At 49.5% G+C, this 15,151-nt stretch overlaps 1 protein-coding gene across 1 annotated transcript in view; it reads right to left on the bottom strand.

Moving 5' to 3' along the window:
* Positions 1–3,018: 3,018 nt before the first annotated feature.
* The window catches only part of CNGB1 (cyclic nucleotide gated channel subunit beta 1), a 62,004-nt gene continuing 49,871 nt past the window's right edge, over positions 3,019–15,151 (bottom strand). Inside the window, exons 28-31 of the mRNA XM_032854367.1 lie at positions 14,193–14,311; positions 13,792–13,938; positions 6,554–6,773; positions 3,019–3,959 (exon numbers count right to left, since the gene is read on the bottom strand). Of these exons, the coding sequence (XP_032710258.1) occupies positions 3,693–3,959; positions 6,554–6,773; positions 13,792–13,938; positions 14,193–14,311 (753 nt within the window). The 3' untranslated portion in view covers positions 3,019–3,692. The remainder of the gene's footprint in view (positions 3,960–6,553; positions 6,774–13,791; positions 13,939–14,192; positions 14,312–15,151) is intronic.

The following is a 15,151-nucleotide window of genomic DNA, read 5'->3' as shown; positions in this document are numbered from 1 at the left end:
CTAGCAAGGACAGGCTCTATAATTTGTGGGACCCAGTACAAATAAAAATGTGGGAATGCCTTATTCAGAAATTATTAAGAATGTCAAGATGGTGGCAGCAGAGCATGAAACAAATATGGGACTCTTCAGAACACACATGGTAAGCTCTGTTTTTGTATGCAGCTGGATGAAATACATTCATGGATGGAGGGGAAGCCTGTGACTTATAGTTAAAATTCACATATGCCCAGGTGTTCATGCAAACTCTCTGTTAAAGAGCAAAGAAAGGGGTGATCACACCTCTTCTGTGTGTACACCCCTGGGAAGAGGCAGAATTCAGGGCAGACGGATTTCTCTGGGAGCTTCCACTGTACCCCAGCTGCAGCAGAGTAAGAGGGATGGCAACTCAGATTTACCCCTCATGCCCATTCAGACGTGGTAAACCCCGTCTATTATTTAACCATCACTGCAGTCTTGTGCAGGGGCACTGTATCATCTCTGTCTTCTAGATGAGGTTGTTGGGGCTCAGAGAGGTTCATGGTCATCTGGGGACCATGGTCAAGTTAGGGTTGGAAGCTGGGCAGTCTGAACCCAGAGTCCATGTTCATCAGCACGCTTCAACATTGGACAAGTCTAACAGAGCGGGGGTCGTCGTAAGCAGTCGGCGTGGTGAGACCAGTAGGGTTTGACCAGATGCAAAGGGGCTGTTTCTGAGGCTCTTCGAGTCCTGGGACCCATGGAGAGGTGTGCCGCAAGAATGTCCCTCCAGCAACAGGAACGGAGGATGGATGACAGCCCCAAGGATGTCACTTGCAGATAAGAGGAGCCTGAACCAGGAAACAAACTTAGTTTTCCTCACCAAAGCAGCTGTCACACATGGTCAATTTCTGAAATGAATCCATAAGCCAGAAACATTTGTCTAAACACTTTAATTAAAATGCATTGTATTAAGATGAAAGCCAGCATCTAAGTGCAGTGTTCATGTTTGCTAAGAAAACAGATGAAAATATTCTAGGTAGCCAAACACATTTTGATAATGAAATTTTACACAGCTTCTGTTTTAATCTTATTTAAAATATTTATATAGTTAAAAAAATAGTTTGCTATTCATTTTCTACCCCAGTACAGGAAATGTGGAGATATTTGAAATCGGTACATATTCAACACACATAAGTAAAAGATTCTGTTTCATCTGCAGAATTACAGTATTCTGAGTTGTACCAGCCATACCTTGGCGACCAACCAGTCCAATTCTATTTGGAGAATAATGTTAGCCTCAAATTCGATTTATCTACTATCCAACTTTCGTGAAAGCATCAAGTTTAATGAAATATCACAGTGAAATTAAGACACCGCTAATCTCATTTCAAAATCAATTTTCTTTCCGGGACAATTCTTGGGAACCTCAAGAATCTCTCGCTTTATATAATAAGCAGTATACATTCAAGGGTTGATATCTAAAAGAATGAGTGTGTTCATATAAAAAAAAAAGATTCCTTATAAAATAAGATCTCACAGTGAAGGTGCCTTTGAAACATTTTGCCATCTATTGGAGGGTAATACATGGACTGTATTGATATATCTGAAATACTTGGCTATAGATAGAAGCATTCTCTATGCTTGCATCTTAGAATATGCAGTGCAAATATGAGTATGATAAATGGGGATGATGAAGACAAAAATTAGCCCAAACCTCCAGACTTCCCCTATTTGGAAACAGTGCTTACTGTATGAAATTATGCGTAAGATTTTTGCGTGTTGCAGCCTTACTTATTTATTTTTTTTAACAGCATGAGATTGGTAACATTGCCAATGCCTGTCCTCGGGAGAGCCGTTCAACATCACGGTCCTTGCATACAATGGACCAGATTGCAGGCATGAAAGATCAGCACGCCCTCCATGTACTAAGAAGAGAGGACCTTCCAAATAAATCCAAGGAAAAACAATAGCAGCTCTAGTATGTTACTATTTGTGTACAGGGGGGAAAAAAAGAAAAGAAAAGAAAAGAAAAGAAAAGAAAAGAAAAAAAGGAAGGGTGCAAGCAACTGATGTAGTGGTTCGCTCCCAGCCTGGGCACCAGGGGTAGGAGAGATCATTTGAACTGCGTGGCCTTTCGTATCCGTGAAAATATGGTATTGGCTATGAAAGCAAATTAATAAAAGCTTTTTAAATGGCTAAAATCATGCCGCCCATCATTCTATTCAATGTGATGACTCAGATCACGTGGCAAGTCACCAGCTAGATAAATCTGTCACCCTGGGATCTGGAAATGCTTAGAGCAGCCTGGCAACTTCCATATTGTGTCATTTTTTTCACAGGGGAGATGAATGTCCTGCGTTCAGTCTGATGGACAAACACACACGTTTGCAAGCCCTCGATGGCCCCTGTCGCAGGGCGCAAGGTCCTGTGATTTTACATAAAGTGGACAGTATCTATTGGAATTCCGGGCCTTTTGTGTTCATTGTTGCCGGTGGAAACAAATAGCCCAATGCTAGTTTTTGTTGTTAATCACCCACTCCCCCAAGAGCCATTAGGTATGCAAATAAAATCCTCCCAATATTCGGTGACTGACTGATTCCTCCCCACCCCACCCACCCCCCTTTTATCTTGAATCATTAAAACAACAGGGCTTGGGGATGCCTGGCTGACTCAGTTGGTTAAGAGTCTGCCTTCGGCTCAGGTCATGATCCCAGAGTCCTGGGATCGAGTCCCTCACTTGGGCTCCCTGTTCAGCGGGAAGCCTGCTTCTCCCTCTACGTGCCACTCCTCCCTGCTTGGGCTTGCTTTCTCTCTCTGATAGGTAAATAAATAAACCTTTAAAATGAAACAGAACAACAGGTCTTATCTGGAGAAAGTTCAGGAATGTCAGGGATGTCCGCTGTGATTTCTGTCTCCTAGGATTAATGGAAGTTGCCGCCACCACCGTTAGAGCACGGGTGTGAAAAGCAAGCAAGCATGATTCCCCGCAGGCCAGACTTGGCGGACTGGCAGCTTCTCCGAATCGCTCCCAGCCCACTGCCCGTAATTCCACTTGCATTTTATCTGTTCTGAGATACTGGCATCGGACTGGGAACTGAACACAGCCTGGGGAAAATCCGCACTAACCTCCCTAATGAGCACAAGATCCCTAACGTGACTGCCCGGGATGGATCGTCAGGTCAGGGGAGCCGGGATTCCCATTTAGTCCAAAGAATATCATAACCGCCCTTTCTGCTGACAAGGTTTTTAAAGAAGTCATCTCTAGACCCAACGTGGGGCTCGCACTCAGGACCCTGAAATCAAGAGTCAGATGCCCCATGGGGCTGAGCAAGCCAGGCGCCCCATCTGCCGGCAGGTTTTCTATCCTTGAAATGTGGGAGATGAGATTCCAACATTCCATTATAACCCTGTAGCCGCCAACGGAGCTTCCCAGGTGCTGGAGCCCTGTTCTCTGCTCTATCAACTTTTAAAATAGGAAGAGAATTTTGTTCTTCAAAACCATAGTCGGGAGAGGCAGGGTTCTCAGGCGAGCGAACTTAGGGACACGAACACTACATTTGTTGACTTCAAGACGAGCCGTGGCAGAAGCCGAAGCCGAGGCAGGTACAACAGCCTCTACTGTGCCCGGGGAAGCTGGGCCTGCGCGAGCCGGGCGCGGGGCTGGGGACCCGCCTGGGGCGCGGGGAGGGCGCGCCGGCACCTGCCGGGCCGGGAGCGGCGCGCTGGGGGCCGCCTCACTCGCCCTCCTTCTTCTCCTCCGGGATCTCCACCGACAGGGTCTGCTCATCGGGATCCGGGCCCGGGCTCACGCGGATCCGCACGGAGGGCTCTGAGGGCGCGGCCTCCGCCTCCCCGCCTTCCTCGGGCCTCCCACGGGAGGCGGGTGGCGGAGAGCGCGGGGCTGGGGGCACTGGTTGCTCCGGGGGCTCCGGCTGCGGCGGTGCTGGCTGTTCCAGGGCGGCCGGGCCCGCCTCTCCCGCAGCGTCTTGCGAGCTCTTGGCCTGAAATCCGGAAAGGGCGATTGGTGAGGAGCAGAACGCCTGAGAGTTCTTGGAGGGGTCTTGAACACCTCCCCGTTCCCCTTCTCGGACCCCCAAGGAGGAGGATGGCGGAGCGCTCAGGGGTGCAATCTAATGGGTGGGAAGTGGGGGGTCGGAGCGGCATCAGGATTATTTGGTAGAAACAGAATATATTATGGGGAGATTCAGGGATTAAAAGTCCCGGTTGGATTTAGTGGATATTTTTGGTCTCTGCTGATTGGCAGGGCTAGAAGCCAGGGTGAAGTTGCAGGTTCAAGCCCGCTCCTGAGCTGTGGAGGAAAGAGAGGCTGTGACCAGGAGGGGGAGCCAGGGAGGACTTTGCAAAGCTAAGCCCAGTCCACCTGGCTGCCCTGTCCACCCTGGTTACCAGAGCTGGATGCTCCTGGGTGAATGAGAAAATTTCTAAGCAGACAAGATAAAGGCTGAGATGGCGCCCTTTCTGGAAGGTCTCAAAGGTGGAGACCCCCACCCCCACCCCCATGCCCCGGGAGAATGGGCAGGCTACCACTGGCATTTGGCTGGGCTGAGCCCCCATGTTTGGAGACTTGGTGGGGACTTCCAGCCTCCAGCCTTCGGGGTTCCTGGGGACACTGGCCATAGTCTGTGTATCAGTAAAAATCCAAGCCTTCGTGGATGCCCATGACCTGCCCTGCCCTGTGTGACCCACCTCTACCTGGACATAAATGGAAGGGAGAGGCCCACAGAGGAGGAGACCTGAATGGTCCCCAGCTATCCAACACCTACCTGAGATAGTGTAGTGAATTTAAAATGAGAGCAGTCAGCATGCTCCTGAAGAAGAAAAACCCCTTGAGGTTTACTCAAATCACGGAGTGATGAAGGAAGGGAAGTAGGGTGGGGAACCCCACTCCTAGTAGAACCCAAGGCAGCTCTGGGGACATGTCCCTCTCTCTGCTTCCTTGTTCCTGCATGTTTGGGTGCACCTGTTCTGCCTTCTCCTGCTCGTCCTAAACTCTGACAACTCCCTTCCAGGGCGGGATGGTGCCTGTTACGGGATTTCCAGAAGCTTCCTGCTATGAATGGAACCAGAAGAATCATGGGCACGTTGTCAGGTGGTTCATCATGTTCAAAAGGCTTTTCAAAAGCTCTCCGAGCTATCCTGCTTCATCCCTGTGGCAAGCATAGGTGATCTGGTCTCAGGGATCGTGAAGAGCTTCCTCAGGGCACTGTGCTGGCGGTGACAGAGCTGGGAATCAGACCCATGTCTTTGGATTGTTATTTCAGAGCTCCTCTGCCATTCTGCCCTGATTGTTCTAAAACTGCCTTTTATTAGAATTCTCATGCAAATTTAATGCACCTCTCCAAGCTGCCTGGGTGAAAAGCTAATAAATACTCCGGAGCAACAAGCCCGGATAAAGCCTTTCACCGTACTAAGAGCAGTCTTGGAGTCCATGTCCACTCATCCCCACGCAGCAGCCAGCACTAAAGACCCCAGCTTGCTGGCTCGACCTTGACCCTGGCACTTGGTGAACAAGACAATACTGTGTGTCCTCCATCAGGGGCCAAGGATGACTGCATCTTGAGAATATCTTGGAACCCTGCATAGCTTTGATGTCCCCTCCCAGACTCTAGATGTCAAATGATCTCCAGATGGGTCCCCTGGACTCTGACCGGAGCCTCAATTGAGACTGAGTCCCCTGGGCTCCTTTGAATTCTGTCGTGTAGACTGCCACACCCTCCCTGTCACTGAGCTCCTGCCTACCCACTGTCCCCCATTCCCAGCAGCCTCCCTAAAGGACAGTCGTGAATAGTCATAATTAGTGCAATCATTCTAATTGGCATTTTTGGCATTAGTCACAGAAAAGAGTCCCAGAACTAATTTTAAAATTCCCTTCAGATTTCCGAGGGTGGGGACAAGTCAGCATTGTGCCTGTCGGCAAGTTTTTTTCTCTTCAAACCTCTTAAATTGTCACCGACACAAATATTAAATATGAGAACATCACTGCCATCTGGGGAGAGATATTCCCTGCCCACAACCACTGCTCCCACCTCTGCAACAGCACCAGGACTCCCCTTGAGGGGATGGCCCCCCTCAACCCAGGGGTGGGCACAGGAGTCTGGACTCCCCCAGGGCACCACAGCGAGTGGCTCAGGAATTGACACGTGACCCGATTCTGTCCAATGACAGTGAGCCCTGGGACTTTCGCTGGAGTCACGGGGCGAGAGGGGCTTTCCGTGGGAGCTGCTAAACCAGGACACCAGCCATCGTAGTGCTCTTGCGATCTGAAGCCATCCTGAGGGAAGCAGCAATGACGGGATGGCAAAGCGAGTCCCACTGGCAATGTCAGAGATTTTGGGATCCAACCTTGCCTGAACTTTTCCGCTACTTAACCCAATCAATTCCCTGTTCCCTTAAGCTAACGTGAGCTGGCACAGTGACCTGCATTTCTGTCACTTGCCTCCTAAGGCATCTCTACCAATAGGAAGCCGGTGGGGACGGGGGGGGGGGCGGGAGGGACGGACATTCCCCACAATGAAAGGTATGGTCCATGCTCTGGCACCAAGTTGAGATGGTGGCTGGTTCCCCACCACGTTACCTGTTCCAGCAGCTGTTGCTGCCTCGCCGCGGCCTCCAACGCAGCCAGCTCTTTGAGCCGGGCCCTCAGGTGGGCAAGCTTGCCACCTTTGGCCCCCTTGCCGCCCATCTTTCCCGCTACTGCGAGGGCGGCGTTGAAGAGCTTGGGGGTGCCTGCCCGGGGTGGCAGGATGAGCACGCTCTTGGGCTCCTTGGGCTTGTTGTTGTTTCTCAGCATGCGCCTGAAAGAGAGACATGCCGGCCGGGTCACAAGCTTGCCCCCGGAGAGGAGAAAGGTATGTCTGTGGAAGGCTGTCTGGTGGAGCTCTGGGGGGCAGGGGAGGGGTGGGTCATCGTCGCTGAGTCTGTGAGCAAGCCCAGTGCTAACTGCTTGATGCACGTATCAGTGAATGATTGGAATGACCGGAATGACATGGGTCTTACGGTCTGGACGTTATAGAGGAGGAATCGGAGGCTCAGAGGGGCTGAGTCACTTTTGTGAGCTCACACAGGAAATACTGAATGATGTTATAATAGATGGACTCAGAAACAGGGTACCCAGATGAAAAAAGACCAAAGCTTTTCTTCTCTTCCTTTGGCTTTTTTGTCATGTCACCATCCTTGCTGTCACCTCTGTTAACACTTAATGAGTAACTATACGTGTCAGGCCCTGGGCTTGGTCCTTTATAGGTGTTCTGGTGGCCCCTGGGGGTGCCCTGTCCTGGTGTCTGTGTCTCTGTGTGATCCCCTCCCATCGAGGGCGAGGGGGATGGGTGATTTGCTTTTGACCAGTAGAATACAGTGAAGGTGATGAGACATCCCCTTTGTGAACATGTCACAGAGGAAGGTGATCTCTGTCTTGCAAGGACACTCTCCCTTCCCGACTTTGCTGCAGCCAGGGGCCATGCCTGGGGGAGGCCCACGTGGCAAGAACCAAGGACAGCCACCAGCCAACAATTAGCTGGGAACAGAGGCCTCCAGTGCTACAACCACAGGGAACAGAATTCAGGTGACCTTGGAAGCAGGTCCTTCCCCAGGGGAGACTTGAGATGAGACTCAGCTCTGGCCAGCACCTTGGTGATGGCCTTGGAACAGACCCACCAAAGCTGTCCCAGACTTGTGACTCACAGAAGCTCTGCGGTAATACGTATATATGGTTTTAAGCTACTGAACATGTGATACGGATAATCAAAACATACTTTGTCATTTAAATCCCACAAAATCCTCTTAGGAAGGCCCCTATTTTTCTCCCTCATTTCAAATAGATATGGAAGACCAGAAGGGGTAAGTCATTTTCCCAAGGTTACACAGCTAGGAAGTGGCAGGGGCAGAATTAAAACTCAGATCTAGGGGCACCTGGGTGGCTCAGTGGGTTAAGCCTCTGCCTTCAGCTTAGGTCATGATCTCGGGGGGTCCTGGGATCGAGCCCAGCATGAGGCCCTCTACTCAGCAGGGAGCCTGCTTTTCCCCCTCTCTCTGCCTGCCTCTCTGCCTACTCGTGATCTCTCCCTGGATCACATAAATGAATAAAATCTTAAAAAAACAAAAAACAACCTCAGATCTAAAGGCAGTATGCCACCCTGCTCTGTAAATAAGGATAGACTCTTCCATGGAACAGAGAGCCCCAGCCTTTGATAGGGAATTGTTCACGTTATAGATACGTGATGCATGATTTGGCTCAAGAACAAATGGATTTCGTCTGCGATCTAGAAGGCCTAGATTCCTAATTGGCAAATTCATTCATCAGGGCTCCAGCAAACTTGTTTGTTTAAAAATGAGGCCGTTGTTGGCTGCTTATCTAATCAGAGGCAATGGATTTAAATTGTGCATATTGATATTAATTGGCCAAGACTGGCGTTTTCTGGCTGGGGCTCCCCCAGGAGAACACAAACACGAGAATTCAGAGAATTCATCCGAGGCCTCTTCATGCCTGGCACCGTCACCTGTGTTATTCAGCCTATAATTCACAGCACGCCAGTCTGTGGGAAGGCTCGGCGTGGTTCAGAGATGACACAAAAGAATTCTCTGTGGGACCTTTGCTGAGGGCTAATGGCTGTCTCTCTTTTGAAACATTGCGCTGGCTTCTGGGACGTTTCCAGAGTCAGGAAAATTTCTCCTCACTTTCAGATGACGTGTTTTCCTATAAGCAGGATCGCACATTCACCCCTGGAGGAAGTGGCATGCATGAAAGCTTTTTGTTCCATCTCTTGGAGAAGCCAAGCCAGAGAGCTGAGCCCTCCCTGTCTCTGGGGCCCCAGGTCCCCCATCTGTAGAGCAGGGAGCTGAGACAGAATCCCACACATGGCTCTCATCAGCTCAGACGTCCCAGGCCCTGGGGTTCTCAGACCGTGTTTTTCCTTTGATGGGCAGAGCTTCCTCACCACCCCTTGCCTCTGTCCTGAAGCCTGCCTGTCCAGGGAGCCCGGCTCTCTGATGAATCAGGCCACAGGGCTGGTCCCAGGGTCTCTGTGCGGCAGGACCGGATGACTCCTCCTCTCTCCCCACCTTCTCCAGCGCAGGGCGGCATGCTCTCCGCACACGGGTCAGCAGCCTCTGCAGGATCCTAGCTGACTGGCTGAGCCCTTACCTACCCTAGCCAAAGGAATGGGTGGCAGCTACAAACCTGGCTTTCATGGCCTCGCTCCTCTTGCGTGGGGGAGGAAGGGCGGGCAGGGGCCGTGGGGACAGTGAGCGCTCTCAGACAGAGACGGTAGAATTCTCAATATTTGAGGTCGTTCGGTGGAGTCCCTACAAATGCTGCATTACTGAACACCAAAACCATTGCTTCCAGTGGAATTACAGGGTTAGGTTTCTGGTGAGCCTCTCACGACAACACTTCAGCAACTGATCAATACTTGTTTGTGTTCCTGTTTAACGACATCCAATCGAACCTGCAGTTTCATTAACATTGAACTCATCCCCCACAGCTCTGTGAGCCATGCCTGAGCAGAGCTTATCCAACCCGCGTGCCTTCTCCGTCCAGGACATCCCAGCCTCCCTGCCCTGGGGAACACACCTCAGCACCACACTTCGGGGTGACATCGCCAACGACAATCACAGAACTATGGACACTGCGGCGCTGTACGGCCCACGGAAAGACTCTTGTTGACCAGTGTTCAGACGCTTCTGGGTTGAAACAATAAAGCAGAGCGTCTCCTTGGTCACCTTCTGCTGAGAACATGCGCTTAGGACAACTCAAATCTCTCACTGCTCTCTCTACGCACATCCGCGAATGACTGGGGCTGCCCATGAGTGCTGATTTGGGGGTTCTGAACACATTTCAGTGAGTTGGTGAATTGCAGATACAGAATCGCAAATACGTGAGTAATGAGGACTGACTGTGCTTCCCTGCTCCTCGGGAGAGTCAGGGGAAGTGGGCAGATTTGGTGGGAGAAGGTCGGACAGACCAGCCTTTGGAAGGGCCCCATAGCTTCCTTAAGAGCAAACTGGTAAGTTGAGTTACGGGGCAGCTTCCTTCCTCAGGGGACCCCCCAGCATCCTGTGTGTATTATGCTCTAACCTCGACACGGCATCCTCTCACCTGGGCTTGCCAAAGGGGTCCTGTGAAAACCCAAGTCACATCAAGTCACCAGTCTGTGTAAAACCATACAAAGCTGCCATCTCCCTCAGACCAAGACCCAAAGCCACTCAGGGCTTCACCTCCAAGACCTACTCACTCTTATCCCCTTGACTGCTCCCACCCCGCGTCAAGCTATGCTTATTTTCTGGCTGGTCTGCCCACACACACCCAGGCTGCTCCTCTGCAGGGCCTTTCCAGCTGCTGTTCCCTCTGGCTGGAATGCTCTTCCCTGCAAGCAGTCCTGCTCACTCTTTCATTCTGTGCAGGTCTCCCCTGAAATTCCACTTCCTCAGAATGGCTTTTCCTGAGCAACCTATCTCAAGGAACTCCCTTCCTCACCTATGTCTCCTCTGTGTGGTTTTCTGTTTCCTCATAGCTGACACATCACAGAATCATTCATTTCACTATGGTCAGCCTCCCCTAGTAGAGAGGCAACTTTATTTTGTCCCTGCTGTGTCCCCGGGGCCCAGAACTATGTGCTCAGTAAATGATTATGAGCTATGAGTGGATGTTGGTAAGTTTGTGCCCTTTATCATGACCTCCCTCTGTGTAGTTTATTTTTTATGTCATTTCGTAGAATGAGATAGAAAATAGGAATATGGGGTAAAAGGCAATGGAGGAAAAACTAGCTATGTAGATTTAAAAGGCTTCATCCAGGGGTACCTGGGTGGCTCAGTGGGTTAAAGCCTCTGCCTTCAGCTCAGGTCATGATCCCAGGGTCCTGGGATCCAGCCCCTAGTTGGGCTCTCTGCTCGGCAGGGAGGCTGCTTCCTCCTCTCTCTCTCTCTCTCTCTCTCTCTCTCTCTACCTACTTGTGATCTCTGTCTGTCAAATAAATAAATAAAAAATCTTAAAAAAAATAAATAAAAGGCTTCATCCAATGGGAAAATTATGGAGAGCATTTAATGGATAAAGAGGAACAATTATTATTATGAACATTCACTGAGCTCTCCCACATGTCAGGTATCCTGCTGGAGACATTCGCACACACGCTATTTTATTTAATCTTCCCAAAAACAAAGTAAGGGGTTAACATACCCCTATTTTACAGAATTGCAGAAAACTGAGACCAGAGAAGTTAAGCAACTTTTTCAAGGCCACACAGCCAGTACCTCAAATGGATAGGACATGAGCCCCATCACCTTCCCAAGCCTGTTGTAGATTTTTCTAGCACATCCATGCTGCCTCTGTCACTCAGCTTAAAACCTGATCTTAAGGATCTGAAAGCAAAAACCTGCTTCTCTAAAAAGTTATTCACTCTAGGGGCACCTGGGTGGCTCAGTGGGTTAAGCCTCTGCCTTTGGCTCAGGTCATGATCTCAGGGTCCTGGGATCAAGCCCCACATCGGGCTCTCTGCTCCACGGGGAGCCTGCTTCCTCCTCTCTCTCTCTGCCTGCCTCTATGCCTACTTGTGATCTCTGTCTGTCAAATAAATTTAAAAATATTTTTTAAAAATAAATAAAAAATAAAAAGTTACCCACTCCTCAACAGTACAAAATACAGAGGCACAACGTTATTCACTGTGATGCTGTTTATAATTGCAAAATATTGGAACTCTAACTCCCCATTCATAGGAATGCTCTGCAACTGTCAGAGGAATGAGGAAACTGATGGGTCTATGGACTGAGAGAGAACGTTTTCCAGGATCGGTTGGTGTAAAAAAAAAAGCAAAGTTTAAAAGAAAATCTATAGTATGCTACGTTTTGAGTACGATGGGGAAAATAAAATATTCACCCATCTGCCTATTTTTGCAAAAGGAAACACACTAAGGAAGCAGCAGAAACTAATGAGACTGGGCTCCTATAGGGCTGGGCACAACAAGTCGGGGAAGCTGGGACTTCTCCAGGCACACCATTTTGTTGCATTGTGACTTGTGGTACCCTGCTAATGCTTGACATATTCAAAACAACAATAAATCAACAAGGATCGGGACAGGAGGAATCATAAAAGAAGAGAGCGCAAACCGAAACACATGAGCCTGGGTAGATTTCAAATGAACAACCGTCCTTAAGGGAGGCAAAAGAAAACGAATCCAAATAACTCTGAACATAACACTTACCTCATAGGTACTTAGGCTAATGACAAGAAGAACAGCACCAAATATTAAATTCTGCTGGGAAGGCTTCCCCACCACCCCAGGGCTTTGGGATAGCAATTCTGAAATTTCTTTGTATTATAGGACTGAATAAATGAGTGAACGTGATGAGGGTAAAGAGAGTCAAATTTCTCAGTGATAGGGAAGGAATTTACAAAATATGGAAAAGGAGAAGATTAAGAAAGTCTCTGGTGTTGGACCGAAATTGTTAGATGGGTACAGATAGAGATACAGATGGACAAATGCAAGTTGATATATACACAGACTTAGATGTGTGTGTATATGTAGATTTGCAATTGTATATATACTGGTGGGCATGTGGGCGTGTTTCCCAGCTCTGCCCACTTGGGAGCCTAGAAGCCATGAGCACACACAGTGCACAGATGGTGGTTTCTAAAAACCATTCCCACGTGCAAGGAATCAAGGCTCCTTGGAGAAATGGCCATTTCCAGGGATGTGGCAGAGAAAGTCACAAGATGAGCCTGGAGCATCTCACTGTGCTTGTAAGCAAGGAAGAGCTGAAATATTTCGGAGACATAACAAGGAGTCACAAGGGCCGGGCTGAAGAGGGCCCCCTGGCCAAATCTGGAACAATGTGAGCACCAAAGGGTGATCGTAACAGGATATTTATGGAACAAGACAAATCCACATTGATATAGTTAAATGAATAAGCGAAGAAATGGGAAAGAAGAGGAAGCTTCTAATAAAGGCTCCTAATAGACGTGGAAGGCATGACGGAATCAGAAAAATCACCATTCTGCAACCATGATGGCAATCGCTGATTTAGCAAGGAGCTCTCAGTGGATGCTGAATGTATCGAGTGAAGGCTTACTTGATGGGAAACAGGAGGTCTAGATAGCTTCAGACGGACTCCCCACTAAATATTTATTAATTACAAAGAGAAAAATGTTAACTCTAGAGTGCAGAAAGCTTACCAAGTGATCAAAGGGAAAATCATCAATACTGGGAGAAACCAGCAGCTGGTGCCTCTCGATATGCTGCACTAAGAAGAATGCAACATCACTTTTTTTTTTTTTTTTTTAAAGTAGGCTCCATGCCCAACGTGGGGCTTGAACTCACAACCTTGAGATCAGGAGTCGCACGCGCTACCAAGGGAGCCAGCCAGGTGCCCCAAAACATCACTTCTCAGATATTCCTTCCCCCATGCAGAACCTGAAGATAATCATGAGAAAACATCAGAACATCAGCTAACCCTAGGTGAAGGGACATCCTGCAAAATAATAGGCCTGTCCTCTTCAAAGAAGTCCAAGTCACCAAAGACGGAAAAAGACTGAGGGACCATCCCAGATCCAAGGAGACTGAAGATACGAGCCTATGTGATGAAACTGGGGAAACCCACACTGGATCCAGGAACAGAAAAGAAGACAGAAAAGGCCATAAAAGACATGATTGGGACAATTGGCCAAATCTGAAGATGGATTGGGGATGAGGTAGTAGCATCATTTCAATTCTGAATTTCCCGATTGGGATAAGGTACTATGGTAGGTAAGATAAAGGTTTAGTCCTCAAGAAATGTGCACTGACAGATATGTGGATTTTTTTTTTTTTTAATAAAAAAATGTACCTGGCTTTCTTCCGGAGTAACTTCTGAGACTCAGGATAATGCACCAAAATTTCATTCAGGTCCTTCTTGTCCAGAATGAAGAGGTTGGTAAACCCGTGGGCGACCACATTGGCCGTGCGCCGATTCCCGCCCCCAACAGCCAGCAAGCTGGGGCAGAGAAGGGAGGAGGTGAGACCTGGCAGGCTGGGGTTGGGATCCCACTAAAATGTCCCTTTCCTCCCGTTGCCCAGAGCAGAGGGCGGCCCCACACACCCAAGAGCTGGGACCTACCCCCATATGTCAGCATCCACGCATGGCTTCCTCAGACCCGCCAAAGGGTCCCTGAGGATGAGGTCCCCCCCTTGGCTACCACCACCACAGCTTGCCCAGGTCTCCCCATCTTATCCCAGCTACCCCCTGACCTTATTTCTCCAAACACGGATCCAGCCTTCAGTGTCACCAGCACGGCCTTCCCATCGGGGCCACCCAGGACCTGCACCTGTCCCGCCTGGATGATGTACATCTCTCGACCAATCTCCCCCTGAAATAGAGAAGTGCTGAGCCCCTCTGCCATCATCAGAAGTGACCAGAAGACTGGCAGGGCTGGGCCCGGAGGCTGCTGGCACAGAGCAGAGGAACCTGGGGTGGCGTCCAGCCCACCAGTGACATGGTGTGTGGAGCAAGGCCACTCGCTTCCTCTCTGGGGCCTCAGTCTCCCCATCTGTGGATTGGGAAGAATGGCCACCTCTGGCCTGCCTGATGAGATTCTGTGGGGGAGTTAGTGGTGTGATGGAGAGGAAAGTGCTAGGTTAGCGAGAAGGTGCCAGTGTAATGGTATTCTACAAATTCCCAATTATACACGCCAATGGAGGGCCGGAGACATGGAAAAAATTAGCAGTGGTTCATACAGTACGTTGATACCTGTACCTAGGACGTGTCACCTTAGGAGCTCGGTAAGCATTTGCTAGGTGAAACAGCAGTGATAACGATATCGGTCACGAAGTCCAGCTCTCGTGCGACATTTTTCTGAGCGAGGCATTGTTCTAAGTGCTGGGCCTGCTTAGTCCTCCACAGCTCTGGGGTAGGAACCCTTTGCCCAAGGGTGCAAAGCTAGGGCCTGGGAAAGTGGGGATTGGGGCCCAGTCTGGTTTCAGACCACATGGGTGCTGTGGGTTGAATGGTGTCCCTCCCAAATCCATATGCTGAAGTCCTCACCCCCAGACGCTCAGGATGCAACCTTCTTTGGAGATAGGGTCATTGCAGATTTCCTTCGTTAAGTTGAGATGAGGTCATACTGGAGGTGAGTGGGCCCCTAATCCAGTGTGACTGGTCTCCCTCTTAAGGGGATATTTGGACACAAAGACAGGCATACCGAGATGAC

The sequence above is a fragment of the Lontra canadensis genome, unplaced genomic scaffold (genome assembly GCF_010015895.1).
Source record: "Lontra canadensis isolate GAN:19392208 unplaced genomic scaffold, GSC_riverotter_1.0 scaffold8, whole genome shotgun sequence".
Lineage (NCBI taxonomy): Eukaryota > Metazoa > Chordata > Mammalia > Carnivora > Mustelidae > Lontra > Lontra canadensis.
Note: the sequence above shows the minus strand (reverse complement) of the source record. Positions and strands in the feature narration are given on the sequence as shown.